This window comes from Lissotriton helveticus (assembly GCF_964261635.1).
Source record: "Lissotriton helveticus chromosome 1_1 unlocalized genomic scaffold, aLisHel1.1 SUPER_1_unloc_44, whole genome shotgun sequence".
Lineage (NCBI taxonomy): Eukaryota > Metazoa > Chordata > Amphibia > Caudata > Salamandridae > Lissotriton > Lissotriton helveticus.
This window is the reverse complement of record NW_027611686.1, coordinates 941,953-969,509: the sequence shown is the minus strand read 5'-3', so window position 1 is coordinate 969,509 and position 27,557 is coordinate 941,953. Positions and strand designations below refer to the sequence as shown.

The window sequence follows — 27,557 nt, the reverse complement described above, 5'->3', positions numbered from 1 at the left end:
CCCTGACATCGGTTTCATAAACATAGGCAGAAGTTAGTCTTTAACAGGAAGGACACGTAGCAGCTGAAAAAGCAAAAACATCGCGTTCTCCACGTCCGCCGTGCTGCCTGATGGCGGTTAAATACAAAATGGCGGCTGGATACGAAGCGAAGTCGAAAACCACGTAACCTCAGACCCTCCTTTTGCCATACTCAGGCTAAGCACAAAAAGACTCATGTTAGTCTGAATCGATATCGATGGTCATGAGGTCATTGAGGTGTTGCTGCAACATCATTCTGATGTTCTCTGTTTCCTGTGTTACCGGCTTAGAAACACACACAGTGGCACAAAGTCTGCAAATAGCTGGACCGCACTGTAAACAGAAACAACAGGAAAAGATGATTGCCAGAATCGCTCCAAGGAAAGTTAACACCTTCCATCCCCATGTGGACTGTAGTTCCCAAAACTATCCCATCACAGACCATTCCCCAGTGTCCTGATGAATGGACTCGGAGATGACATGTAGCTTAGAGATGGCTTGGTATACTGTAGGGGCATTATCTGGAACGTATACGCAGCAACTGGACCCAATTAATTTACAGACTCCGCCTCTATCAGCCAAGACAATGTCTAGAACCATTCGGTTCTGTAAAGTCATAAGGCGATCCGCCTGAAGTTCAGCTGTCAGATTACTCAATGCTCCAGAAGTTATGTTTATGGTAGCATCGACCACACAAACCAGGCGTCTGATGTTTCTACTATTTGCCATTGGACCCCAAAAAGGAAGAATTCCTTTCAGGAAATCTCCTTCTTGTCCGGCCTTGTCTTCCGCATCAATAACCCCTCTAACCAATCTCTTTCTATGGTGATCTGCAGGAGCAGTATATGTAGGAGGGAGAAGGAAAACTATATAACATGTCCCCGAGAAATGTGTGGGAAGCAATGTATAAGCTTTATCATGACAGATAAAGTATGTGCCTTGTAATGGAACTAACGGTGAAGGAGTCAAGTTTGTATAGACGTATATGTGAGAACAATTACTCCTTTCTTGCTTAACTTTGGTATTCTGGCCATTTATTTGTAAACACAGATTACCTCTCTGGAGTAAAACCAAAATTGGTGCAAATTTCTTCTGTTTAATCTTATCAGTGAGACTAGTGACATGCCTGGTCACGTTCCATCCATCATATGTTCTCTTTTCATCTTTGGGAATCTTGATAATATCAGCTATTTTTGCCACGGTCACTATTCCCTTGATCAAAGAGCTATAACTGAAATCCACTCCACCATTATAGGACCCACCAGGAGGATATCTGAGTAGGTTCTGGTATGCATTAGAAAGCATAGCCAGATAAGCCCAGGCAGAACCTTCGTACGTGAATGGAAGAACCAAATACGGCATCCCTCTCTCTGTATTATGTGGTATGAGCCCACAAACCCAACAATCAGTAGTATTCACTACCAATTGATGTTGATGCAAGAGTTGGATAAATTAATTATTAAAATACTCCATTCTTCTCATCTGCTCATGGTCTGGGAGTGCATAACATTTTTGTGGAGAAATAGTAGTAGAGGGAATCAAAGAAGTAGAAGTAAGGACAGGTGTTGGCTGCATACTGTGTATAATCCATCCTACACATGCTAATAAACTGCATAAACATACTGAAATACATAATGCTACGCCACAACGACTGAATAATAATTTCTTACAATAATTTATTTTCATAATTTTAACATCATTCTCTTTTCCTGCGCTATCCATTACTCTAAAGGCGTTGCTCACGATAATCTTCCTTAATCACTTAGCTGTGGTTGTTAGCCGCCCTATGACACTGCAAGTCCTGTTGACCTAGTCACTATTCAGGTCACAGCCTAAGACTCCTACCGTGAGCCTGCAACTTGATGGATAGTGGAAAAGGAATTTTTCACTTTTTAACACAAAGCAAGAATTTATAAAGCACAACTTTAATTGTTCTTAGGCAACCTTTCTCTCAGGTTGTATGGTGTCTTGCCAGGTATCCTCTCGTCTTTGAATAAAGTCTCTTGATCCTATGTGTTTAATCGTAGATGTGGAGGTACAGCCTCCTGTAAAACTTCGTCGTCCTCTTTCTCGGAACTAGTCCAATCCAGGCGTGCACTGCTGAAAGGTATGAATCTAGGTACCTTTTCGCACTCACTGTCACCAACGCCTTCTCGGACCCTCTGGTCGTAAGCTAAAGGCAATGGTACCCGTTTACAGTGCACGCCGTGGATCCAGTTTCGTTTACCAACGACTTTCACTGCTGTACGGGTGGTGAGTAGAACTTGTCTCGGCGGCCCCCAACGAGGTTCCAGATTTTTCTTCCTCTGGAAGTTTTTCAGACACATCCAGTCACCAGGTTGGATGGAGTGTCCTGGATCTGAGGAGGCCTCCGGCAAAGCGTTTTGGACCTGTTGACGAATAACATGGAATTTAGTGGTGAGGTCGTGCAAATAGTCAACCAACAATGGATACGGAATGTCTGAATGCTTTTTGGGGCGAGGGACTCCCCAAACATTAGCAGGGCGCCTGAAAACAATCTCGTATGGGCTAAGCCCCAAACAAGAATGTACAGTCGTTCTTGTTGAGAGAAGTGACAAGGGCAAGGCATCAGGCCAGGAGAGGCCTCTACTAGTCTGGATCTTTGCTAACTTAAGTTTGAGAGTGCCATTATAACACTCTACCAAACCTGCTGACTGAGGATGGTTTGCCGCATGAAATTTCTGTCTAATACCAAGCCCCACACATACTTTCTGCTTGATCTGACCTACAAATTCACTCCCATTGTCACTCCAGACAATGCGCTGCAAACCAAACCTCTGGAAAAACTCCTTTAGAAGGACTTTGGCAGTAGACAAAGCAGTATTGTCCTTTAGGGGGTAGGCCTCTATCCATCTGGAAAAGGCGCAAACCACCACCAGGACATACTTGAGATTATTGAAGCGCTCCATATGGATGTAGTCTATTTGTAGTACCTCAAAAGGATACGTAGGGGGAGCAAAGTGACCTGCTGGAGTTGGAGTTCCCTTTCCTGGATTATGCATCAAGCAAACAATGCAATGCTTCACTACATTTTCTGCACATTTAGGAATATTTTAATTTTGCCATACTGGAGCTAGGAGTTTACATATACCCCTTGCATTAATATGAGCTGGTCCATGAGCCATAGTGACCACAGGTAACACATACGCATCTGGTAACAACCATCGCTGATGCTCTGACAATTCCGTCCAACATCCCATCATATCCAACATTCCTGTACTTTCTTTCCACTTACTCAATTCTTTCTCAGTTGCTTCTTTCTGAATCATTTTTACACTTTCTACTGTGTCTTCACACATGCCAGCCTCTGGGACCCAATTTGCGGGTCCTGCAACGTACATTCGACCTTCCACATTCCGTGCCGTTTCTTTCGCTATTTCATCCGCAAATGCATTTCCCCGACCCACATCATCAGTAATCTTTTGATGCACACTACACTTCACAATCGCTATTTGAGTGGGCAAGGTAAGTGATTCAAGAAGGTCACTCACCAACTGACCATGCTGTATTTTAGTGCCGTGGGAGATAAAGAATCCTCTCTCTCTCTACAAACGGCCGAAACTATGTGCAACGCCAAACGCGTATTGGCTATCTGTGTAAACAGTCACTCTTTTCCCTTTCGCCAACACACATGCTCTTGTCAATGCAATCAACTCTGCAGCTTGCGCTGAATGCTGTGAAATGCGTGCAGTTTCCACTATCGTATGTAGAGTTGTAACAGCGTAAGCTGCTGTCGTCTCGCCATTAGGAAGCTTAAAGCAAGACCCATCTACCCACAAGATCCCATCCGGTTCCGTAAGTGGTTTATCTTTCAAATCGACTCGACCCTTAGTTTCTTCTTCCGTGCGATCTTGTACATTTTTCTCATCCAGGATAGGCAACAATGTTGCTGGATTCAGAACATTACATCTCCTGATATGTATATGACTTGCTAACAACGTCAACTCATATCCTGACAAATGAGCTCTCGTTAAGTGCTGGGTTTTCGTCCTATTCAAAAGAGTATCTACTGCGTGTGGCACCATAACATTAAGAGTATGATCCAACACCAATCCAGCAGATTGACGAATAGAAATCGCTGCTGCCGCTGTTGCTCTAAGGCAGCTAGGTAATGCTTTAGCAACTGGATCTAACGTTGCCGAAAAATAGGCACATGTCCTTTGTTTCCCTCCAAATTGCTGTGTCAGAACTGATAATGCACAACCTTCCTTCTCGTGAACATAAAGTATAAAAGGTTTACTGTAATCTGGAGTACCCAACACAGGAGCCGAACACAAAGCAGTACGTAAATCAGAAAAACTCTTTTGACATTCATCAGTCCAAGGAAACGGTTGGGGCGTATCTTTCAGAATGAGTGCCAACAAAGGCTGCACAATGAGGTAAGAACAGTGAGCCTTGATGCCACCACAGAGTGGAGGGATCCTTAAAGATAGCACTGTATGTACTTATTCCATCAGGATCAAATTCTACTGGGCATACGTTACACAAGTACTCATCGCCTTCCTGCACAAATGCAGCACTTAACAAGGGCTACACTCCATAAAATATAGAGACCGCCGTGATGTGTGTGCACGAGCTGCCCAAGATTGTAGCTGCAGATATGTGCATATCACTCACTCAAATGCAATTTACATTACTGATTAAATACCTTTAATCTTTCTTAGCCCCTCCCACCAAGGAAGATGTGCTGACTGAGTTCCTGCTCCCATCCATCATGATGTGTGCGGCGTTATTGTGTCTAGTGTGGAAGTGCCACTTCTAGAAGTTGGCCTGTGTGTGCAGTGAAGGTGCTGGCTTGTGATTGGCTGGAGCTGGCTGGTGTGCCAGGCTCCTGGAGTCCGGATAGGTCTGCCCCAGTGGTGAATGGGAGGTCTGCATGTTGATTGCTGGGGAGGAGTGCACCTGGGACCTGAATAGGGCTGGGCTTTCCTCCCACAATGCTGGCTCCACCCCCTGTGGTGTGTCTGATGTCCCTGACCCATCCTGTGAATAGAGAGAGGGGCTGAGCAAAACAAAGTGCTCAGGAACCAGTTGTATCTGGTTCGCCCCTTGCCTGCCCTGGTGCTGTCCCCTCAATCCCTCATCTCTGTACTTCATGGAGAGACTAAAGAGGGCTGTAATGAGGGGCGCAGAACAGACCCCCCAGAAAAAGAAGACCAGCAGGCACCGCATTTCAGAAGAAAAAGTTACTAGCAGGCTTTGCCTTCCTCTTCCTCATCTGAATATTCAGCAGTGATTGCAGTGCTGGAGGCGGCTCCTTGAACCGACTCCATGAGGATGACCCTCTGCAAGGCCCAGTGCAGCCAGGAAGCGTCGGCCATCTTTGGATTGGGAAGAACCCTTTCTAGGAGTAGGAAAGAGACGAATCCTGCATATCTAAGAGCACTGAGTTCACAAGGACACTCAGGGAAGTTCATGTAGTGATAGCCTTCAGTCGCTGTTTGTTATTATGTGTGCTGTGATACATTATGATTAAGTGTCTCTGGGTGGTCTGCCCTGTGAGACCCAGTACTATAGCACCAAGCATCCATACTGTACCTGGGTGGGCAGCACTCTGTGACCCAGTACTATAACACCAAGCATCCGTACTCTACCTGGGTGGACTGCCCTGTGAGACCCAGTACTATAACACCAAGCATCTGTACTGTACCTGGGTGGGCTGCCCTCTGAGACCCAGTACTATAACACCAAGCATCTGTACTGTACCTGGGTGGGATGCTCTCTGTGACCCAGTACTATAACACCAAGCATCCATACTGTACCTGGGTGGGCTACCCTATGTAAGACCCAGTACTATAACACCAAGCATCCATACTGTACCTGGGTGGGCTGCCCTGTGAGTCCCAGTACTATAGCACCAAGCATCCGTACTGTACCTGGGTGGGCTGCACTCTGTGACCCAGTACTATAACACCAAGCATCCGTACTCTACCTGGGTGGGCTGCCCTGTGAGACCCAGTACAATAACACCAAGCATCTGTACTGTACCTGGGTGGGCTGCCCTCTTGTGGTGTTGGGTTCAAGTCAGGTCTACATACTCTGCTAAACTCTCGGACACCTTAGCATAGAAGTTGGCACGGACACTGGAAAATGCAAAAGACAAGTTTATTAAGACCCCATGGGGTGGTGGTACATTCCTACAGCACCCTTCGGCAATGTAAGAAGTAGCACCCCTAACATCGGTGCGCGACCTCTTTTATACAGTTTAATGGTAATAAAAAGGTAGGCGGTTTACAAGTTACACATTTTAGGTACATATAAGGTAATCTTTGGAACACAGCCAGTGTGTGGGAGGAGTTCAGTAGCACTGGTCAGTTTGTGCTAACATTCCTAAAGAGTGACCAGTTAATGCATAGTGCGCATGTGCGCTTGACCAGTACTAAAAATAGCCTGTTGCCGAGCAGAATAGATGACCGTGAGTATCGAAGAAGGACGGAAGGACACACTGACCATGAGGCAGCGTTTTCGTAGTAAATGGGAGCCGAAAGGATTCAAAATGGCTTCCATACATTTTGGTCAAGTTAACGAAAAGACCGTGTAGCTGTGCTAAACGCTAACTCAGGAGCTGCCAAAACACGACAGACGGCCCTTTTAGCATTTAGCTAAAGCTACCTCATAGTGAACATACTCATCATCAATGTCGATGGCCATTATTTTCATCACTTCATCATTGACCAGTTTCTCTTGCTTAAAAATAGCTCGTTTGGATGGGATACAGGCTGTAATGCATACAGTACACACTGTCGGGCCACATTGGATACATAGGCAAAGGGAAAACAATACTCCAATAAAAATACATAGAATAGTCAATAATTTCCAACCCCAAGTACTAAGTAGGGTCCAGAACCAACCAGAAAAAGTCCAAGTCCCATTTCCTGGGTGGATCTCAGCAGCTATCTTGTGTAATTTCGTAATCGAATCATATACAGAAGGTGAGTTATCAGGTACGTACACACAGCAACTACTACCGATAATGCGGCATGCTCCACCACGATCAGCTAGCATAACATCTAGAACCATCCGGTTCTGGAGTGTCACAATTCTGGTAATCTGCAGTTCCTCAGTGATATTCCCTAAAGCAGAGGCAGTTTCATTAGCGACGGCTTCCACCACACGCGTAAGCCGCCTTATCTTTCTGCTATTTAGTGCAGCTCCTACAAATGAGAATAAACCCAAATTGAAATCTACATATTGCTGTAAAGTGGTATCAGTTTGGTCTATTTCATCAATATTCAATGTTCTCTTAACTCTATTCAGGACAAAATCATGGTACAAAATGTAATCATTGTGGTACATAGGAGGAGCAATGAATACAGGTGGCAATACAAAGGCTGTGTAACATGTTCCTAACCATCCCAGTGGCAAACGATGATATCCCTTGTTTCCACAATGAAATATGTGTTACGTGAGGCTACAAATGCAATTCCAGTTGGTGTGTCAAAGGCAAGTGTAATATTACATTCACTGCGGCATACAGGTATTGTACCTTTATTTCTAATGCACAGATCTACTTTTGTATCAATGACCGTTATCATATGTAAATTCGTTACATTTATAAGTCTTTGGTTCGTATAAACACGTGGTGCAGAAACATTGTCCGGACGGTATTCTTCCCACTCGAATTTAGTTCCTTCAGCTTGTGGATAACCATCTTTGTCATTGTAGCATATTTTATTCAATTGAAAGAGTAGTCCACCTTTCGTTGGCCATCGTAAAGTGAAAAGAAGAGTGTACCAAGCATGACAAGAACCGTTATGCGAAAACGGGAGAGGTATGAGTGGAGTTCCTCCCCTCTTCTGATGTCCGGGCAACATGCCACATACCCAACAGTTTGAAGTATTGGTCATATTGTGTGTGTGATGCAAAATCTGAATAAAACTGTTATGTGGTGGGCAATAAGTGTTCTCGTGCAGGAAACAATAGTTCTATAGTCCAAGCTATTACTGCAACCACCACTATAGTCAGGACAAACAAAACAGCACCAAGAATTCTCCCTTTTCGTGTCGAAGGAGATGCCATAGTTCACAAAACAATGTTTCTCAAAAGCAACACTAAACGAAAAATAAAAACGACGGTTCTAGACTGAGGCTGCCGTTGGTTTGTTCTCCGAGATTCAAGACGGGTGTCGCTACACTGGACAGAACTGATCCCCCCCCCTTGATATTCCCGGCTTCCGTTTCACAAACCTCAGCGTGGTCACCAACCAGTTAAAAAAAAAGAAGAAAAAAAATGCAAAAAGGAATTCTTTTCTAGGACGTAGATTGTACTTCACTCCATCAGAAACAGTGTGGTCCGGGAAGGCTCCCTCCAGTTCGTTAGATTTCACAGCTGGGCTTTTCTCTGCATCCAGAATCTTTCTATAGTCGGACAGCACCGCAGGGCTCACCAGATCCGGGGAAACACGACGACAATGACTGGAATGAATCCACCGCTTCTTATTGGTGAGTCGCACCGCCGTCCACGTTGCCAGCAGCACTTGCTCAGGGCCACGCCACCTCGGTTCCAAGCTGCTGGATCTCTCAAAGACACGGACCATCACATGGTCCCCGGGATGAAGGTTGTGGGCCTCACCCGTGGAGTTATCAGGGAGCGCTTCTCGAACCTGTTGATGAATAGAAAGCAAATCATTTGTTAATCGTGCCAAATAATCGTTCATCATTATACAAGGCACATCATGTATCAAGCGAGGTTTAGGAACCCCCCAAATATTCATTGGCCTTCCAAACACCACTTCATAGGGTGTGAGGCCAGATCGGGAATGTGGCACTGATCGGATAGACAGCAATGCCAAAGGCAAAGCGTCCGGCCATTTCAAAGATGTGGATGCCACGATCTTTGCTAGCTTCAGCTTCAGAGTCGCGTTATACCTTTCCACCAAACCTGCTGATTGTGGATGAAAGACAGCATGGAATCGTTGCTTGATTCCTAATCCTTTCAGGACATACTCCACGACTTTCCCAATAAAATGAGGACCATTGTCATTCCACATAAATTTACAAACACCATAGCGCGGGAAGTACTCCTTGAGTAACACCTTAGCCGTTGTCAATGCTGTATTGTCTTTCGTAGGGTAAGCCTCAATCCATTTACTGAAGGCACACACCACCACTAAGACATATTTGAGGTTATTACAGCGTTCCAGCTGGATGTAATCCATTTGCAGTACTTCGAATGGTGCAGTAGGTGGAACAAACCCTCCTTTAGGAGTAGGAGTTCCTTGTCCAGGATTGTGCTGTAAACATATCAGACAGGTCTGTACTACTCTCTTGGCTGTACTAGCAATTTCAGGATTTTCCCAAACTCGTGTGAGCAATTTAGTAATTGCAAGAGCTCCAATATGTGCCAACCCATGTGTCATTTGCACCATTGGTTGTAAGTAGGCCATTGGTAATTTCCATTTCTCCATATCTTTACTACGCCAGCAGCCCTCATCATCCAAAACCCCTTCAGTGGCCCATTTCACAAGCTCTGCTTCAGATGCCGACCTCTGTATGTTTAATACTTCTTCTCTAGCATCATGCCACCGTTCAGCCTGTGATTTCACCACGTACATGGTGGAGTAATTTTGTAACATAGCGGTCTCTCTCGCAATGCGATCTACGAAAGCATTGCCTTGTCCTATTTTGTCTGTCACCTTTTTGTGTGCACGATACTTGACAATTGCTACTTTCCTCGGACATAATAGTGCATTCAGGAGATCGCGTACCAATTCTCCATGCATGATGTGCACTCCATGTGAAGTCAAGAATCCTCGTTCCTTCCAGAGTAGGCCAAAATCATGCACTACTCCAAAAGCATAACGACTATCTGTGTAAATGTTCACACATAAACCAGCACTTAATTCACATGCTTTTGTTAAGGCTATCAATTCAGCTGCTTGAGCCGATTTCTGGGGTATTCGTGCTGTTTCTACCACTGTTTTAAGTGTCGTGATCGCATAAGCTGCTGAAGTCGTGCCATCTGGTAGCCTCACACATGACCCATCAACCCACAGTTCCCCATCTACGTCTGCAAATGGCGTATCCTGTAAGTCAATACGACCCTTTGTCTGTTCCTCAGTTAGAAAAACACAGTCATGTTGTTCTTCCTCCAGGGTTTCAGCAACAGGATCCGGCAATAAAGTCGCAGGGTTCAGTGTCGCACATCGTTTAAGTGTGATGTGTGGCGCCAACAACGTTAGTTCATATCCTGTTAGGCGGGCGCTTGTTAGATGTTGTGTTTTTGTCTGATTCAACGATGCATCTACTGCATGGGGAACTAACACCAACAATTTGTGTGACAAAACTATTCCCTCACTTTGTCGTATAGCTACTGCTGTTGCTGCAACTGCTCGAAAACATCCAGGCAATCCTCGAGTCACAGGGTCGAGTACCGCCGAGAAGTACGCACAAGGTCTCTGCTTATCTCCGTGGGTCTGCACTAGGACTGACAATGCGCACCCATCCTTCTCGTGCACGTATAATGTAAAGATCTTTGTATAATCAGGTGTACCTAATACTGGTGCAGAACAGAGAGACTGTCTCAATTGTTCAAAAGCATTCTGACATTCATCTGTCCATTTAATAGGAATCGGTGTATCTTTGGACAGCAATGCTAACAAAGGCTTAACAATGTGTGAAAAACCCAATATCCATTGCCTACAGAAAGACGTCAGACCTATGAAGGCACGAACATCCTTCTGTGTGCAGGGGACTGGTGTATCTAGAACTGCTTGAATTCGATCTGGTGTCAATGCACGGCCCTCCTTAGACAAAAGATGACCGAGGTAGGTCACCTTTGGTCTACAGTATTGCATCTTTTTCTTCGAAACCTTGTGATTATGTTTTGCTAGGAAGGAAAGCAAGGAAAAGGTACTCTTCTCACATTGTTCTTGCGTGTCTGCTGCAAGTAAGATATCGTCCACATACTGAATAAGAGCCACCCCATCTTGTAATTCAAAAGAATCAAGCTGTCGTTTTAAAGCCTGGCTGTAAATGCTAGGACTTTCTGTATAGCCTTGAGGAACTCGACAGAATCTGTACGATTTATTATTTAATGTAAAACCAAAGAGATATCGACTATCAGGATGTACAGGAATCGAGAAGAAGGCATTCTTCAAATCGATGACTTTAAAAGTAGTTGCCGTCGGTGGAACCAACGTAAGCAGAGTGGTGATGTCAGACACCACTGGGTACTGAGGCACTACTATCTTGTTAATTTCCCTCAAATCAAGGATAAAACGATAAACCCTCACATCAGTATCTCTTTTAAGGATCGGTAGAATTGGGCTAATGCAAACATTATGGGAACTTCCTCAACTACTCCTGCCAAAATCAGATCATTCACAATGTGTATCAAAGCAAGTTCACCTTCTCTCGAAATTTTGTATTGTGGGACACGTGGCAGAGATACTCCCTCCTTTACAGTGATACGTACTGGGGGTATATTCATTTGCCCTACATCAGTATCAGAAGTGGCCCACAAAGTTTTTGGTAGGGAAGCTAATACTTCAGATTCATGGAGAAGACATACACGCTCAATTTCTGGATAATTTTCGTTCAATACAACTCGCACTCCTTCCGGGGCACAGCGAATAGTAGCTCGAAAATGTTTCAACATATCGAGTCCCATAATATTATCTGGTGTATTTGGGGACAGCAAAAAGGGACAGGGGGCAGCAAATTTATCAACATAAAATGTAACGGGTTGAGACAGTGGGCTAGAAGTAGGTGTTCCATCAAACCCTATAGCTGTAATTACCTCGCCAGACAGGGGAGCCCTTGGAACCAAGTGTTTGGACAAAGCGCTACGAGTAGCTCCTGTATCGACCAGAAATTGATCAGTGGAACCCAAAACATGTGCTTCTATATATGGACCCCTTTGATCAACTGGTACCTCAACCGATTCCACACCCCATCCTACGCAATCCTATGCATAATGCTCATCGCGTGGCCCAGCAGAACCACCTTCATTGATCTGATACTGATTGCGATTATCAAACGTATTATAATCTGTCTGACCACGACCCCTTGCTCCATATCCTCCACGATCATTCGTTCCATAATCTCCGCGACCACTCGCTCCCCATCCTCTCGATCCTCCATAATTACCCCTAGGCCGTCCACTTCCTCGTCCCCTCAAATTACACTGCTCTCGAAACACCGGACAATCCGCAATCCAATGCCCAAACTGTTTACAGTATGCACACTGATTTACAGATATGTCGGAACGGGGAGGAGGAGCGTTATTATACGATCCTCGTCCCCCTCTGGTGTTTCCCCTCGTAGCCTGAACCTGAGCCAACAATACCTTCGTCTTCAACTCCTTCGCTTTCTTGTCACTACTTTCCTTTGCCTCCAATTCCTGTCGTTCATAATATTGACCAAGATGAATGGAGCGTCATTGCGCCCCAAATCCAGACGCATGGCTGTGATCATTAATTTTGCACTTGTTGGTATATGTTCCATTATTTACTCCAAAGAATCCAAAATACTCCATAGATTAGAATGATGTTATTTCCTTTATTTCCAATGAACTGTCAACACATGATTAGCCAATGTTTTTCAATAATACTTCTCCTGCCACGGATATGCCACAACAGGCCTTTTTCCGGGCACGTATCTAAAACATTATACATCCTTAATATTCAATGCTGATGTAACCCAATGCATTTCAAACTTTTATAAGTTCTTCCTCAGGGGTCCACTGAAAAATTAAACAAAAACATTGCTGTAAACATATTGCTTAGATAACTACAATTAAATACAATTTGCACAAAAGTTACATGGCTCTACTGTTCGTTTTAATCACCCCATGGTTATACATGTTTTAAGCGCTGCCCTCGGAACTCGGAGCTAAAATGCTCCCGTAATTGCATTAAAATGAATCACCTTACTAACTTTGCTATCCCGATGTTAAACCCTCCTTAACTCGACACTCGGTCTCCAGTATACCGCCCCCGTTAATATCCTCCAACTGTCAATCCTGGTTTATCTCGCCACAATTCCATACCTGTAATATTAAGTTCTTCAAACACGCACAGTGGCACATAACACATTTCAACGACGTAAAAAACAGTAAAAAACGCATTGTAAATAATAATTCATGAAGCTCATGTCCTTGCTCAATGAGCTTCATGAATTATTATTTACAATGCGTTTTTTACTGTTTTTTACGTCGTTGAAATGTGTTATGTAAAAAAAAATCTCATGTAAAAGTAGTACGTGGTCAGAAAGATCGCTTTTATGCGCATTAGACATGATCAACAGGGTGGGCGGGGAATAGCAAGAAATCAGTAGGTGAATCACGTGGGTGTAGGGAGACCCGGTTGTGGGCAGAAATGTGTTATGGGAGAGGTAGTATCTTGTAGAGTGGAAGGTAATGACAGGCTGGGATAGGCGAGTTATAAAAGGCGGGATTCCACGTTAGTAGTTTATTTCACGGGAGAAGATGGCGTGCAGTACGACACCGCCACTGTGCGTGTTTGAAGAACTTAATATTACAGGTATGGAATTGTGGCGAGATAAACCAGGATTGACAGTTGGAGGATATTAACGGGGGCGGTATACTGGAGACCGAGTGTCGAGTTAAGGAGGGTTTAACATCGGGATAGCAAAGTTAGTAAGGTGATTCATTTTAATGCAATTACGGGAGCATTTTAGCTCCGAGTTCCGAGGGCAGCGCTTAAAACATGTATAACCATGGGGTGATTAAAACGAACAGTAGAGCCATGTAACTTTTGTGCAAATTGTATTTAATTGTAGTTATCTAAGCAATATGTTTACAGCAATGTTTTTGTTTAATTTTTCAGTGGACCCCTGAGGAAGAACTTATAAAAGTTTGAAATGCATTGGGTTACATCAGCATTGAATATTAAGGATGTATAATGTTTTAGATACGTGCCCGGAAAAAGGCCTGTTGTGGCATATCCGTGGCAGGAGAAGTATTATTGAAAAACATTGGCTAATCATGTGTTGACAGTTCATTGGAAATAAAGGAAATAACATCATTCTAATCTATGGAGTATTTTGGATTCTTTGGAGTAAATAATGGAACATATACCAACAAGTGCAAAATTAATGATCACAGCAGTGCGTCTGGATTTGGGGCGCAATGACGCTCCATTCATCTTGGTTAATGTTAAACTTCTACGTGGCAAACGGGTGGACCACGTACATCCAGGGTGCACGCAAAAACGTCTCAAATGGAGAAAATGGAGTACAACAGTTTAAAAAATTTCAATTTGGTGTGCACGGCAACTTCGATTAGATTTGTTCATAATATTGAGCCATAGTCAATAAAGAAGCAGGGGTTGCCGTGGTCCACGAACTTTCACTCGCTTTTAATCGTTTTGCAATCTCCGGTAGGAGATTAGCCACATACTTGTCAACGAATAAGTGCCTGCCTGTATCTTCTGTCAATGATTGACCACTGTAATCATGGAATGCTTCCTCGAAGCGAGAAAAGAAATCTGAAACCGATTCATCCGTTTTCTGTTTACAAGAGGCTAATACGGTCCAGTCAATCTTTTTAGCGGGAACAAGCGTTTTCAATTTATTTAATATAGCACCTGGAAGATCCAATATTAATTGACAAGGCTTACATGCTGGTTCTCTATCTGAATCAGCTTGGACTAAATCTTTCCAACTCGCCCCGAGAGTCGTATGATCATCAAATTTACGAATCGTTCTCCACATATCAGGGGGCAGTATTAGCCCAAAGAACAGATCAATATCGACTAACGTCATAATACACGAGGAAATTGCACTCTCGACACTTTCATAAAAAGCCGCTGGATTTTTACGGGGATCAGGCAAAGCATTTTTAAGCGCCATAACATCTGCTCTATTCCATGGCGTATAAACCCAATTATATATGAAATAACCCTTCGCATCTTTAGATGTTTTATCATCATCTGTGCCATCCCCCTTATGAGGGACATACAAAGGCGCAGCTTCACGCATAGGTCTAACATTAATCGCAGCGATCTTATCTGTTCCAAAGATGGAGCATTCTTTGGATATCTCCGTCGATCCGGACGCAGGCGGACCCTTTGACTTTTCCAACTCCCGTAGCTGTGTCGCCTCATTCCGTAGCTGAACCAAGCGTTTGAAAAATTCATCCGCATCTGAAAGAACAAAAAGACCTTTACGGAAATTATCACGACCCTTGGATATATCCTTCGGTTCTAGCTCTGTGGAATACTTCCTAAATCGTTCAACAACTTCATCACCAAAATGATCTAAAAAATATAACCGTTCCCTATCAGACCATCCGTCCATTTGCTTACTAACGTCAGAAACAGTTACGGAATTAGCATTTAACTTTCGTGCAACCGAACGCAACTCCGCAGTTCGTTCCGCCGATAACCTTGTACGCTGGGCGTTCTGATCGTCCTCATCCGAGTCCTGGTTCGGTGCCGTAGGTGCAACATACGGAGGTGGACAGCGATCTAATAACGAAAAATCATCTGCTTCATTAGTAAGGACCGGATAAAGAGGACGACGGATGGGAAACTGACCATTGACCTGCAAATTATGTTCTCGAGTCTCCCTCTCTTTCTTTTCCTGTAACTCCTTCTCCTGTAGCTGTAAAGCTTTATCACGAGCAGCCTTCCGCTGCACCTTCTCCGCCAAGGCTTCCTCACGTTTCACTCGTTCACGTGCCTCTTTCTCCCACATTCGCACACAATCAAACATATCTTGTCTAGACCTTCGCTGAAACAAACACTGCTCTACATATTGAACCTTTCGAAGGTCGAATGACCCATGTAGTGGCCACTGCAACTCGCGATCGGTTTTAGTATACTTATGCCATAACGTACTATACATTATTGGCGGAATACCAAATTTTACATACATCTCACGATTTGGAGTCCCCTCTAGGGGAGCCGGCTGTGATTCATTTAATCGATAATTGGTACCATCGTCAAATCAGCACATTCCTCGGAGTGTGCTGAAAACAGGCATGTTCAAAAGTAACACGAGAACGTGATACTACACAAAATGGCACTTAATGTGCTTTATACAAGGTGTGCCGTTCAAATCAAATAATCAGAGAAATATCCCTACATGCCTGCCTATGTGAGGTGCACTCCACATATTCAAATTCAAATTCAAATATTCAAACGTTAGCTAACTTCAAACAAATTCAAAGTCAAATTCAAAATTCAAAAAGCCATAGCAAGTGTCAGTAGACTACCTCATCAGTCAAAAGCTTACCGAATATCTTCAAACGTCCAAGGTCCAACTGCCAAGTTCTGTAATCGAATCAGCCAAAACGGCACATCACGACAATCTAAGATCAGAATCTCAGTCGGAGACCGGCGCCACCTGGAAGGTCAGATCAGAAGGAAAGGAAAAAACACAGTGGGTGCCAAGACTCGGGTCACTCAATGGCAGCGATCGCGTCCATGGCGAGTTTCCAAACCTTCGTCTCGACCTCTCCTTCGGGCATCCGAGTCGCCGATGAGTCCCTTCGTGGTCGCCAATTTGTGGTGTTGGGTTCAAGTCAGGTCTACATACTCTGCTAAACTCTCGGACACCTTAGCATAGAAGTTGGCACGGACACTGGAAAATGCAAAAGACAAGTTTATTAAGACCCCATGGGGTGGTGGTACATTCCTACAGCACCCTTCGGCAATGTAAGAAGTAGCACCCCTAACATCGGTGCGCGACCTCTTTTATACAGTTTAATGGGAATAAAAAGGTAGGCGGTTTACAAGTTACACATTTTAGGTACATATAAGGTAATCTTTGGAACACAGCCAGCGTGTGGGAGGAGTTCAGTAGCACTGGTCAGTTTGTGCTAACATTCCTAAAGAGTGACCAGTTAATGCATAGTGCGCATGTGCGATTGACCAGTACTAAAATAGCCTGTTGCCGAGCAGAATAGATGACCGTGAGTATCGAAGAAGGACGGAAGGACACACTGACCATGAGGCAACGTTTTCGTAGTAAATGGGAGCCGAAAGGATTCAAAATGGCTTCCATACATTTTGGTCAAGTTAACGAAAAGACCGTGTAGCTGTGCTAAACGCTAACTCAGGAGCTGCCAAAACACGACACTCTGAGACCCAGTACTATAACACCAAGCATCCGTACTGTACCTGGGTGGGCTGCCCTGTGAGTCCCAGTACTATAGCACCAAGCATCCGTACTGTACCTGGGTGGGCTGCACTCTGTGACCCAGTACTATAACACCAAGCATCCGTACTCTACCTGGGTGGGCTGCCCTGTGAGACCCAGTACTATAACACTAAGCATCTGTACTGTACCTGGGTGGGCTGCACTCTGTGACCCAGTACTATAACACCAAGCATCTGTACTCTACCTGGGTGGGCTGCCCTGTGAGACCCAGTACTATAACACCAAGCATTCGTACTGTACCTGGGTGGGCTGCACTCTGTGACCCAGTACTATAACACCAAGCATCCGTACTCTACCTGGGTGGGCTGCCCTGTGAGACCCAGTACTATAACACCAAGCATCTGTACTGTACCTGGGTGGGCTGCACTCTGTGACCCAGTACTATAACACCAAGCATCTGTACTGTACCTGGGTGGGCTGCACTCTGTGACCCAGTACTATAACACCAAGCATCTGTACTGTACCTGGGTGGGCTGCCCTCTGTGGCCCAGTACTATAACACCAAGCATCCATACTGTGCCTGGGTGGGCTGCCCTATGTGGGACCCAGTACTATAGCACCACGCATCCGTTCTGTACCTGGGTGGGCTGCCCTCTGAGACCCAGTACTATAACACCAAGCATCTGTACTGTACCTGGGTGGGCTTCCCTGTGAGACCCAGTACTATAACACCAAGCATTTATACTGTACCTGTGTGGGCTACCCTATGTGAGACCCAGTACTATAACACCAAGCATCCGTTCTGTACCTGGGTGGGCTGCCCTCTGAGACCCAGTACTATAACACCAAGCACCCGTACTGTGCCTGGGTGGGCTGCCCTCTGAGACCCAGTACTATAACACCAAGCATCCGTACTGTGCCTGGGTGGGCTGCCCTCTGAGACCCAGTACTATAACACCAAGCACCCGTACTGTGCCTGGGTGGGCTGCCCTCTGAGACACAGTACTATAACACCAAGCATCCGTACTGTGCCTGGGTGGGCTGCCCTCTGAGACCCAGTACTATAACACCAAGCACCCGTACTGTGCCTGGGTGGGCTGCCCTCTGAGACCCAGTACTATAACACCAAGCATCTGTACTGTACCTGGATGGGCTGCCCTCTGAGACCCAGTACTATAACACCAAGCATCCGTACTGTACCTGGGTAGGCTGCCCTGTGAGACCCAGTACTATAACATCAAGCATCCATACTGTACCTGGGTGGGCTGCCCTCTGAGAACCAGTACTATAACACCAAGCATCCGTACTGTACCTGGGTGGGCTGACCTCTGAGACCCAGTACTATAACACCAAGCATCTGTACTATACCTGGGTGGGCTGCACTCTGAGAACCAGTACTATAACATCAAGCATCCATACTGTACCTGGGTGGGCTGCCCTATGAGACCTAGTACTATAACACCAAGCATCCGTACTGTACCTGGGTGGGCTGCCCTCTGAGACCCAGTACTATAACACCAAGCATCTGTACTGTACCTGGGTGGGCTGACCTCTGAGACCCAGTACTATAACACCAATCATCTGTACTATACCTGGGTGGGCTGCCCTCTGAGACCCGGTACTATAACACCAAGCATCTGTACTGTACCTGGGTGGGCTGACCTCTGAGACCCAGTACTATAACACCAAGCATCCGTACTGTACCTGGGTGGGCTGCCCTCTGAGACCCAGTACTATAACACCAAGCATCTGTACTGTACCTGGGTGGGCTGACCTCTGAGACCCAGTACTATAACACCAAGCAGCTGTACTATACCTGGGTGGGCTGCCCTCTGAGACCCAGTACTATAACACCAAGCATCCATACTGTACCTGGGTGGGCTGCCCTATGAGACCTAGTACTATAACACCAAGCATCCCTACTGTACCTGGGTGGGCTGCCCTATGAGACCCAGTACTATAACACCAAGCATCTGTACTGTACCTGGATGGGCTGCCCTCTGAGACCCAGTACTATAACACCAAGCATCCGTACTGTACCTGGGTAGGCTGCCCTGTGAGACCCAGTACTATAACATCAAGCATCCATACTGTACCTGGGTGGGCTGCCCTCTGAGAACCAGTACTATAACACCAAGCATCCGTACTGTACCTGGGTGGGCTGACCTCTGAGACCCAGTACTATAACACCAAGCATCTGTACTATACCTGGGTGGGCTGCACTCTGAGAACCAGTACTATAACATCAAGCATCCATACTGTACCTGGGTGGGCTGCCCTATGAGACCTAGTACTATAACACCAAGCATCCGTACTGTACCTGGGTGGGCTGCCCTCTGAGACCCAGTACTATAACACCAAGCATCTGTACTGTACCTGGGTGGGCTGACCTCTGAGACCCAGTACTATAACACCAATCATCTGTACTATACCTGGGTGGGCTGCCCTCTGAGACCCAGTACTATAACACCAAGCATCTGTACTGTACCTGGGTGGGCTGACCTCTGAGACCCAGTACTATAACACCAAGCATCCGTACTGTACCTGGGTGGGCTGCCCTCTGAGACCCAGTACTATAACACCAAGCATCTGTACTGTACCTGGGTGGGCTGACCTCTGAGACCCAGTACTATAACACCAAGCAGCTGTACTATACCTGGGTGGGCTGCCCTCTGAGACCCAGTACTATAACACCAAGCATCCATACTGTACCTGGGTAGGCTGCCCTATGAGACCTAGTACTATAACACCAAGCATCCCTACTGTACCTGGGTGGGCTGCCCTATGAGACCCAGTACTATAACACCAAGCATCCCTACTGTACCTGGGTGGGCTGCCCTATGAGACCCAGTACTATAACACCAAGCATCCGTACTGTACCCGGGGGTGTAACAAGGAGGATGTCTTTGCAATGGACCTGATTCACCTTCTATTCTCTCTACTAGAGGAGAAAGTTTGTCAGCCCCTGACTGACCAGCCACGTGACAGTGGGAGGAGTTAAAGTGTTTCTTGTGCATCTCAGATCTGAGAGTATTGGGCCATGACAGCTGCTGGTCTGATTATTTCTACCTTGTTTATAACTGGTTTACTGTTGGTAATAAATCCTTAGAATTGTTAATGTTTTAATCCCCTCTCTTTCTCTTTATCGCTCCTTCTTAGCCTCAACGGCTGTTCGATAACCGGTGCTTCCTGTGCAGCTCTGGCCGCTGTCCTTCGCTCCAACCGCTCTTTGCTGAACCTGGACTTGAGTCAGAATGACCTGGGTGACGCTGGTGCGACCCTGCTCTGGGACGCCCTGAAGCACCCGGACACCCGGCTGCAGAGGATCCGGTAAGGAGCAGGGGGTTGGGTCGGGGGCGGAGGGGCGTGGCTTTTCTCTATCAATAGGATTATTAATTCTCGCTCCTTCTTAGCCTCAGAAGCTGTGGGATAACCGGTGCTTCCTGTGCAGCTCTGGCCGCTGTCCTTCGGTCCAACCGCTCTTTGCTGGAACTGGACTTGAGCTTCAATCCCCTGGGTGACGCTGGTGCGACCCTGATCATTGACACCCTGCAGCACCCGAACACGCGTGCGGAAGAAGATCAGGTAAGGAGCAGGGGAGGAGGAGGGGTGGGGGCTTGTCTGTATCATCTGCATTTCTGTCCTTCCTCTGCGTTTATGGACTTTGATTACATTCCTTCCAGAGCAGAAACAGTGTGCTGTCTTGAGGTGGTCTCAGCATCCCGAGTAGAAGAATGTCCCCAAAGGATGCAGATTTTATGGAGTCTCCCCTCCTGCTCGCATAACTTTAATTTCTTGTAGATTATTCGATGCCTACGTTCAGCTGCATCTATTCATTGGTTGCAGTGGCAGCAGAGAGTGGGTGGGGGGGGTGTAAATGTAGTCGAAGATACAATATTACCTCGAATGAATGCTGGCCGTGCATCCCAACAAATTAGAACTGAAAGTTTATGAACATTTAGTAAAACTAAGGTTGTACATTCTATTACTGAATTTGAATAAACCTATACCCACATTGATTTTTTGTTGTATTTGCATTTTGAGAATGCTGACCAGGCTCCCTGGATGTCAGAGCACAGCACAGAAGATTGTATGCATCATCTGTTTACAGGAAGAGCTAGAATTCACAACAAGATGGCTTGTGGTAGAGACATGGAAGGAATAAAGACAGCCAGCCTTCACACACGATGGAAAACAGAGTCAACAGTAAGAGAAATAAAAAGACGACCTTTAGAATAATAAGAACATGTTTGGGCAGGCAGGGTGAGAAAGCAATCCCCACAATGTAATGACTGGTGATCATTTGATGGTTGATAATCTGAGCGTCAGGTAGAATGAATCAAACTCAAACAGATTCTATTCACCCATCCCTGAATGCTGAAGAGACCTCGCCCGCTCGCCCTGCCTTCATCTCTAGTGCTGGGGGGTCATCAGCTCTGCTTTGAAACTGAAGTCCTGGTTTAACCAAGGCTTGTGGAGGCATCTGTTGAACAGAGTGGGGAGGGACAGATCCTTGTGACCGTCCACAAGTGAAGTTGCGGGGTTCTTTCCCAGAAGAAACACGTGTTGGCTGGGCAATTGTTCGGATTAAAGGAGACAAGATTATCACAACCGCACTTTTTTGATCTCATTTGTATGATACATGTACCTTTTGATTCTGTGAAGAATTTGTACAAATGTCCTTTTGAACATTGGAATATTAGTGCGTGCATAGGCTTGCTGGATTCATGTTTCGACCCTAGGGTCTACTTTGGAGGGCTTAGGGTGTTCACCCTCACCTGTTTGCACCGATGCACTTGCATCAGACAGATTTTGCACACACTTTATTGGCACCATCTTCTGCCAGACAAGAAATCCTCCTCTTTTGCGTTAGTCCACAAGTGATGTCCAGTGTCTTGGCCACACCTGCCCTATTGATACCCTGGATCAGTGTCAGGCAGAAAGGAATGGACTCAATTAAATGAACTACCTGGTGTGAGAAGTGAGCCTGGCATATGATGTCCACTATTCTAGTGGGCACCTTGCACCAGTCTAATCGACCCTTATTGATGGGGGTTGTAAAGTCAACCTTATAGAAAGCTATCCTAGTGGTAGCATGGACCAGCAGTCTTCAGGCTAAGACTTCAGAAGGCGAGTTAAGCAAGTTGTTTTACCATACATATTCCCTTGAATTCCAAATGAAAGGACACCACACAAGGTATATATCAAATATATATGTATTTATTCTAAACACAACCCCTCTGAACTCTTTATGAGGTCAGAGGTAAAAAATACAATACAAGTCACAGAGTTAATACACAATAAGTTGCACAGTATACGTTATGCCCTAGGGGCCTCACTAACCATATACTAAGTAAGTGGTATAAGAACCATGTGAGAGTTATAAAGCAGGCCTAGGGCCTGTAGAATTGCTGGGTCTACACTAATCAACCAGTTGTTAGGAAGTAGGAGTCCCACAGGAGCCGCGTGCAGTGTCTAAACACAGGCGAGGGTTCCCATTGACTTTCTATGGTGTTCGTAAAAGTTACAAAGTTAAAGATTAAGGACACTTCCGGATGGACTAGGATGGAACCCTTTTAAACTAGGACACTTTGAGAGTCAAGAGCCACGGGAGCACTGGAGTACTCGAGTTACCTCAGCCAGGGAAGCCGGGTGCATAGGTACCTTTTCGGGTCGGGTTTCGTCGTCGTTTTCAATGGAGAGCTGCAAAGAAATGCTGCAGCTGACCAGAAGAAAAGTGTCCTGATGGATCCAAGGGTGGATCGAAGATCTGAAGAACCTGAAAGCAGAGGGGACAGAGTCTGGGTCACTAGCCAGTGACCAGGAAGGAACCAGGAAGGATCCAGGTGATGTCGGGTGCTTTGCAGGTGAAGATGGTGTGCTTGACTCTGCAGCCACGAGGTCCAGGAGGCATCGACGATGACCAGGAGCTGGATTTGATCTGTCCCACAAATGACCTAGATGACTGCAGTGTCGGTATATGGATTAGCCCCAATAAGCCTTGGCAACTGCAACCCATGCAGGATGTCAAGATTGGTTCTGTTGCAGACCAGCAAGGTCTGTGGCGCTTCTCCTTTGCAGGGAAGCTGAAGCAACCCTGGAGCAACAAGGAAAGCAAAGTAGTTTCAAGATGGCTTCTTTGGGGGACTCACTAGTCAACGGGAAACCGGCTGGGGAGACGTGTTGAGCACAAATGTGAAAGTGGGTCCCACGGGACACTCGCAGAGTGTGGGGGCCTGGGCTTCAGCGCAAATAATGCTCAGGGCTAGGTCTTCTCGTACCCCAATGCTCAACTTACTGAGGCTTCAGGAAAGGAGTGCAGTTAGCAAAATGCAGGATATCCAAGATGTCTGGTCTCACGTCTCTCGTGTCTGCCACGGGTCTCAGCTTTGCTGTTGATGTCGGTCGTGGTGAGAGAAGTCTGGAAGTCCAGTTCTTGAGTCGCAGAGTTGTCGGGTGCCAGCGGGAGCTTAGAAACTGCAGACCGGCAAAGTTGCTGATGGTGCCTATTTGAACAGAGAGGTCACTCCTTGACCACAAGGGCAATGCCTTCCATCTTCCAGTCAAAATAGAATGTCGAAGGTACAAGAGTTCTGTATCAAAGTTTCGTTCTAGGATAATCTGAATTCCTGGGGACACAGCTCCTATACTTATACTAAGGATGGGGGCTGGATTACCTGCCTAGGTCCCTTCTATGGGTGGACCTGAGAAGGGGGTGGTTACACCCCTTTCCCTTTGTCCAGTTTTGCACCAGAGCTGGGGCTGGAGTGCCCCAGCAACTGGTTTGAACCGGGCTATGCATGGAGCACCTTGTGTGCCCCAGGCAGTGTCTAGATGCATTCACTGAATGCAGTCCTCCCTGCCCCAATACACAAAACCCCTGTGAGAAGTTGGCCTGGTAGGGGATGTTTCCAATTCTGGAACCACCTACTACCTGACCAAACAATCCCTTATGGTGTCTGGTTGTAAGTCAACCTTATTAGACAAGCTATCCTAGGGGTAGCATGGACTAAGCAGCCTAAAGGCTTAACTTAAGAGGTCGTGTTAAGCGAGCTGTTTTACCACATACAATCCTGTAATACCAAATGAAAGGACACCACACAAGTATATATTATAAAAATATATGTGTTTATTACTAAAAACAATCCCCAGTATTCTTTATGAATAAAGGGGCACAAGCGTTAAATCAAAAGCACTGTTTAAACATACAAGTTGCACAATTATGGATGAGGGCGGGTGGCCACTCAAACCATATACTAAACAAGTGGTATAAGAGAGGCCACTCGAACAGTGGTTAGGCCTAGGGCCTAGGGAATCGCTGGGAGCAGTCAGGACAAGCAATGCTGAAGTCGGGAATGGCCCTCGGGATTCGGGAGATGTGCGGAAAGCGCACGCATGCACCAATGTTAACCAATGGTGCGTAAAAGTCATAGAGTTAAAGTTTAAGGACACTTCCGCTGAACCTAGAGGAACAAAACTTAACACACAGACCCTAGAGGTGTGCACCAGTGTGGGAACACCGGCGGAGCAAAGTTACCTCACCCACAGGAAGTGGGTGCACAGGGTCGAAGTGGCGTCGGGTTTTGACACGCAGGCTCTTGGTGCTTGAAGCTGAAAGGGCTGCAGGCGGGTTAAAGATGAAGTGTCCGGTGGAGTCCAAGGGTGGACTCAAGTTGTAGAGTACCTGAAAGCAGAGGGGACAGAGTCTGGGTCACTCAGCAGTGACCAGGGTGGAACCAGGACGGAACCAGGCAATGTCGGGCGCAATCAGGTGGTCGTCGAGGAGCTTCTCTCCGCTGTCATGTGGGCTCTGGGGCATCTGCGACGTCCAGGAGCAGGTCACGATCTGTCCCACGCAGGCTCTCACCGTCGGTGCAGTCGGCTTCAAGTTTGGAGCAAACAAGCCTTGGCAAGAGCAATCCACGCGGGATCGGAAGATTGCTTCTCACTCGGACCAGGAAGGTCAGAGTCGGGGCTCCTTTTCAGGGGAGCTGGTGTGGATCTGGAACAACCAGATTCACGAGTCTTCTTAGGTAGTTCGTCGGCACAGGGACCACTAGCCAGCTGGCAAGTGACCGGGCCAACGCGTTGAGCCAAATAGAGCCAAAGGGCCCCACGCAGCACTCGTCGAGTGTGGAGGGCTGAACTTCGGCTCAGGAGCAGCTCAGGGTGGGGGCTTCTCAAACCCCGGTGCACAGCTTCGAGGGTCACTCGTGGGCTGCACGGTCAGCGTCTCGTGGTCAATTCAAGATGGCGTGCCCCACGCTTCCGGTCGCCTCCACGGGTCTCAGCTCTGCAGGGACTGTGGATCGGGCTGTTGGAAGGCAGGCAAGCTTGATCTCGTCGATCTCAGTCGCTCGAATTCCGGCGGGAACTGCAACTAAGTAGACGTCGAGGGCTGGATGGTGCCTGCTGCTGCAGGGTGGTCACTCCTTGACCACAAGGGAGATTCTTCGGGCTTCCACGATGAGATGGAGGGCGAAGGGTCCAGAATTGCGTTTCAAATGTTTCTTCCAGGAAATCTGATGTGCATTGGCACTGCTCCCACTCTTATTCCAATCTGGGGGGCGTGATTACCTGCTAGGTCCCTCCCTATGGGTGGGACCCAGGAAGGGGGTGGATACACCCCTTTCCTTTGATCCAGGCCGCCCTGGCACGAGGGCTGGAGTGCCCCAGAACCGGTTTGGCCGGATTATGCAAGGGGCAGCCTTGTGCGCCCCAGGCAGTGTCTGGTTTCTTTCAAACCTCCCTGCTACAATCCACTATCTCCTGTCTGGAGGGTGGTGACACCCTCCTGTGACAGGAAACCCTTTGTCCAGGCCCCATCTGCTGAGTTTCGGTCAACTGCAGGGGTCCAGACATTTGTCTGTGGCAGAGGCATCCATTTTGTGGATCTTAAGGTCTTTGGAGAAATTAACCGCATTTAGTAAAGGAACATGTCTTACCCCTCTAGAGCGGTGGAATGCCATCCCCGTCGCCAGAACTGGCGAGGGGATGGTATTCCAAATCGTATGACACCTTACACGACATGTTTTGATAAAGCCAAACCAAAGTTGCTAAATAACCGCGAGGATTATAAGGCACTTAATAGTATATGGTATGGCATTATCCTGAAACAGCTTAGGGATTTGTTCCCGACAGCTGCAGACAGGCTCAGCTCATGCTAGAGCTCCATCTCACATAAAACCACGCACTCAGCCTCCAGGATTGATGAGGCCTACTATAGGAGTGGCTCACAGGTTTACATGTGTCCAGATATAGGTTTAGATATAGATATACTATACCTAAGCAAGGGGTGTTTACACCACCTTACCCCAGCTGAGTGATCAGCCAGTTGTGTCAATTTAAGAACCAGCCAGGGGTGGCAAAAGATATGCTGCAGCCCCTGGTAGGCCTTGGTGGCCCCTATGCCCTGGGCACCTATAGTGCATTATACAGGGGCTGACAAGGAGTCCATTTCCAATTGTGGTATGTACCTAGGGTACATGGAATCCATTTTACAGAGAGAGCAGATGGCCTGGGGCCCTGATTAGCAGGTAACCAGGTCAACTAAGTCAAAAAACCAGCTAAACACAGGCAAAAAATCCGGGGTAACCATAGTCAGGTAGCCACCTTCCTACATAACCCCCCCCCAAACGAAAGGAGATAAGGCTATCCTTGGCCAGGTAAGCCTATATTGCCTGAGTGGCCATATAAGGAAGTACCTGCACTAGCATGGGTACCCCCTGTCTCATGGTCCACTAAGCAGTCCCTCACCCTTTGGGTATTAGAGGGTCTCCACCATAGGGAATTACTACCTTGGGTGTGTTTATGCAAAGTTAAAGGCTGGTTTGGATATGGAGTATTGAAGTGAGGCTTTACTAAGTTAGGGCTTGGCTTCCTCCAATTATCTTCCACCATGTGTGCCTTTCTTTCTTTAACTGAGTTGCACTGTGCTCTCAGGGTCAACCTCTGGCTACCTAAAGCTGGAGGCTGGGTCCCTCTGTTTGGCTTGCTGGAGGGACAGTTCAGGTTTGGGCCCTTTGGGTCCCAGGTTTGGCTGTGCCCAACAGAATCCATCTGTGGGAGGTCCCTAACTGTTTTTAAGGGGGCTCCTTCAGGAGTTTTTAAAGTTTTCACCTCACTAGGGCTACTAGTTTTGGTGCACCTAATCTGTTGATGGGGGTGCTTTATTTGACAGGGGTCCCTCTGGGTCTCACTGTCCTTCTTGTCCTCTGCAGCCCTGGGCTGGCTAAGGCCAGGGAGAGAGGGGCAGGTTGCCTGCTCCAGACTGGGTCCCACCTGAGAAGGGTCCACCGCCATCAGAGGCTCTGTCAGGCCAGGCCTAACAACCTCTGGGGCAGTTCCTTCATCAGGGGTAAGATCAGTTCCCTGAGGAGGCTGATCCTGTCCTAAAGTCTGGTGAGGGGGAGATTTCTCTTCCTCCTCCATGCTCTCAGTTTGTGTGGAGT

General features: G+C 46.7%; 1 protein-coding gene across 1 annotated transcript in view; it reads left to right on the top strand.

The window, feature by feature from the left end:
- Positions 1-27,557, top strand: part of LOC144806092 (NACHT, LRR and PYD domains-containing protein 12-like) — a 198,885-nt gene that overhangs the window by 141,269 nt on the left and 30,059 nt on the right. The window contains exons 8-9 of the mRNA XM_078672528.1: positions 20,266-20,436; positions 20,520-20,691. Coding sequence (XP_078528654.1) covers positions 20,266-20,436; positions 20,520-20,691 — 343 coding nt within the window. The remainder of the gene's footprint in view (positions 1-20,265; positions 20,437-20,519; positions 20,692-27,557) is intronic.